General features: G+C 33.6%; 1 protein-coding gene across 1 annotated transcript; it reads left to right on the top strand.

Annotated features, from left to right (window-relative positions):
* Nucleotides 1-211: 211 nt before the first annotated feature.
* LOC109590925 (uncharacterized) lies at nt 212-3,434 on the top strand. Its single transcript, XM_020006764.1, has 7 exons — nt 212-343; nt 425-595; nt 1,993-2,197; nt 2,261-2,436; nt 2,517-2,579; nt 2,635-2,753; nt 2,794-3,434. Exons 1-7 carry the CDS (start codon nt 212-214, stop codon nt 2,951-2,953), a joined length of 1,026 nt encoding a protein of 341 aa, XP_019862323.1. The 3' UTR covers nt 2,954-3,434.
* The last annotated feature ends 22 nt before the right edge of the window (nt 3,435-3,456 follow it).

The following is a 3,456-nucleotide window of genomic DNA, read 5'->3' as shown; positions in this document are numbered from 1 at the left end:
CATACAAAATATGTTATAATTAGTTATTAAGAAAAATCAAACAAATGAGCGATCATTTTTGTAATTTTAAAAAGGTGTCACCATTGGGCATGGTCACTAGTTCAATACGTATATACCAGGATTTGGTATCGAGTACTTGGTATTAGATAAATGAGTGCTTTGGCATTGTATACTATATCGTGCACCTTCCTCTAATTACATGTACATGTACATGTTTGATGGTGTAGGTATTAATCTAGAGATATCAGTGGTTGATCTGACAACTGGTAAAGTAGGACCAGCTAAACTAATGAGAGGTGATGGAGGTTGGACTGTTGGAGAATTAAAGCAATATATAGGAGAAGTAAGAGGAAGCTTAAGGATATACTGTCATTTTATATTGATCATTCCTGTCCTACTGTCTCTCTATCTGATCTTTATTTAGTCATTTAATCTCATTTCATCATCTATGAGATTACTAATACTTGATAGAATTTCCTCAGTCTGTGATGTTATACATTTAGAAAATGGTGAAAGTTCTTTAAAGGATGTGCTTTTTAAAGGAGGTGTATTCAGTTCACACAAACTGCACAGAGAGCAACTTGTAGTACCAACAGTAAGTGCTAATTGGGCAAAGCCCTTACAAGTGAAGTACTGTTTGAGTTTGTTTGTTTGTATGTGTGGCAGAATGTGGTGAGGGGGCAGAGACTCATAATGTTTTACATTCTTTGAGTGCTAATTATTATTTTTGTGAGCCTGTAGACATTTACTCACTTCATCTGTATGTCTACAGGGAACTGCAACGGTAATTATTGGACTCGCCACGCTTGCGTAGGCGGGTACTATGCAGTTGGGTTGTCATTCTGTCACGAAAATTCCTGTTAATTCCTAGTCAATATCTTTTTTACTGAGCTCTCCTGAGTTATAATTCTTTTTAAGCTTTGAGAAAAAGATAATTTATTTAGCTCCATTGTATTTTCGTAGCAATCTGTGATAACAAAAGCTGAATATTTTCAAGAATAGACCACTTTTCCTAGCCAAATCTTCGTGTTTCACTCTATTTGGTCAAGATTAGCATTGATAGATAGAGAAAAGTACATAGATTAAAAAATATGTGGGAATTTTCTAATCTCTTTTTTGTTTGCGAACTACAGTTGCTCAAAGTTTGTGATTTAGCCTCTTCGAAAAATTTTCAGGCAGCACTGGGGAAAGCAGGAGCAACCAAACTATCTTAGTCTCTTTTAAATATCTAGGCAAATTTTTTGTGCTTACTCTTTCTTTGAATAGAGCTTCAGATGCTAAAATAAATTTCAGCTTTTCTTCTTTCTCCTACCCACGTGCCATGTTTATCTGCACTGCACTGCTAAGTGCTGACCACACCTAAAATTTATTTTATGGATCAGTGCAGTAATTGCATTGTTGCACTTTGCACTTTGTCAAAATCTATTATCCTTTTTTCAAATATCAAGTTGCTTATCTATATAATATCATGATGGGGGCGTACAAGTGACACATTATCCCTCAGGTGAATCTCAGTAGGCAAGTCCACGCACCATGGTGCTTCATCAATCATGCAGTACACCTGAATAAGTCTCAGGACAATCATATGCATGCCTGATTTATGAAAAGGATTTGTGATCTATTTAGTGCAACCATAATGAATGATGTACCTTAAGGAGACAATTGTTAGCTGGTATTTAATTTAGCAAATTTTTGCAGTTTTAAAAAAAATTGCTAACTTAAGTTCACGCTAACTTTAATTTTTGATTAAATTATTCATAGTTATTAATATTAAATAATCAAAAATGCTACCAGCCAAATGTCAGTATCATGAAAATCACTAAAATAATTGCACACTAATAATTGTCTCCTTAATTTATATGCTTTTATGCTCTATACATCAGGTTAATTAGTTTGGCCAAACAAAAGGAATATGCTATACAGTATTTTAATATTTTCCTCCTCCTTACTGTTTTTGTTCACACACACACATGCTCTCTCCTTTCTTCTTAGATATATGTATCATCAGATCCTATAGATTTTCTTGAGAAATATAAAGATAGTTTGATGTACAAATATGTTGATTTTCACTTCAACTCAATACTATTGGACATTACACTACCTCCTCCTCAACCTGAAGCCACTCTCAGTGCAACTAATGTAACTGAAGGAGGAACAATAATGAAAATAATATCAATGAATGAAGAAAATAAAAGAAGTAATTTTTTTATCTAAGTATAATTATTCTAAAGAACATTAAACATTATGTTATTCAATACAGAGATAAAGGTACAAGTTGATAAGAGAATAACATTAGCTCAATTGAAGAAGGAGCTAGTTCCACTGATTGGTGTACCACCTACTGGTTTTAGAGTGTATGAAATCAGATATAATAATGAAGAATATAAAATGGAGAAACTGGATGAGACATTAATTGATATCATATCTGGATCAAAAGTATTTTGATTCACTTCTCCTTTCTACTAGACGTTGTACATGTACATGTATGTACTAAAAATACTTCATTTATCTTCTAGTTGATAGTAAGACTGGGTAGAGTCAGAATTAAGTTATATTTATTACAAGTTAACAATACAAATGTAAGACTATTAGTCTATTAATTATTATAATTTTATATTTTATTTTATGTTTTAGTTTTGTAAGTATATGATGGAGTTTATTGTTGCTGTGGGTACAGCAGTGAGAGAATTTAAGAAGCAAATTATTGAAGAAGCAAAAGTACAAGGAATTGACTGTGTCCTTGAATTAGACAAGTAAGTACATCATGTGACTATCATGTGACTCATTGTGTAGAATGAGATTACGTGAAAAGAGAGGAGTGTACCCTGATACAGTATATCTTGATCATCAGGTGATTGGTGCTAGTTGGGAAACATGTTATGTGGAACCATTGAAAGGTCATAATCTCAATATTTTCATTTTAAACTGTATAGCAGGATTTATTTTCTGGTGAAATTGACTAAATTATTGGTGACTTGTAGATTAAGGCCACGTTTGAAAACAATGCAATCTGTGTGCCTGTTTTATGCTTCTTTTTACACAGGAAACGTGATAAATTCTTAATAGAACTCTATGGAAACGAAAACGGTATTCAAGTGGATACTGCGTATTTTAGCAAGAGGGTGTCACTTGCATATAGACTGTAGTTACACTTGCGACCGCAATCAAAAGCTTTGATCTGCATAAAAAGACCTCTGATACCTTGATCTACAGGCTTGATTTCCCTTGATGCTTGATTTTGATGAGCTCACGTGCATGCACAGCTAATTAAAAATTCATAGATCTGCATAATCAAAGATATACGGAAAATATACATATCTTGATGCCTGCTACAGACTGTCTTGATCCCTTGATTGCAATCTGATTGTCCCTTTGATGTCTTGATTTTGATTTGATCGCGGTCGCAAGTGTAACTACAGGCTTGATGAAAGTGACACCCCATTGTTTAGCCCACTT

Source organism: Amphimedon queenslandica, unplaced genomic scaffold (assembly GCF_000090795.2).
Source record: "Amphimedon queenslandica unplaced genomic scaffold, v1.1 AMPQUscaffold_9270_Cont18763, whole genome shotgun sequence".
Taxonomy (NCBI): Eukaryota; Metazoa; Porifera; class Demospongiae; order Haplosclerida; family Niphatidae; genus Amphimedon; species Amphimedon queenslandica.
Note: the sequence above shows the minus strand (reverse complement) of the source record. Positions and strands in the feature narration are given on the sequence as shown.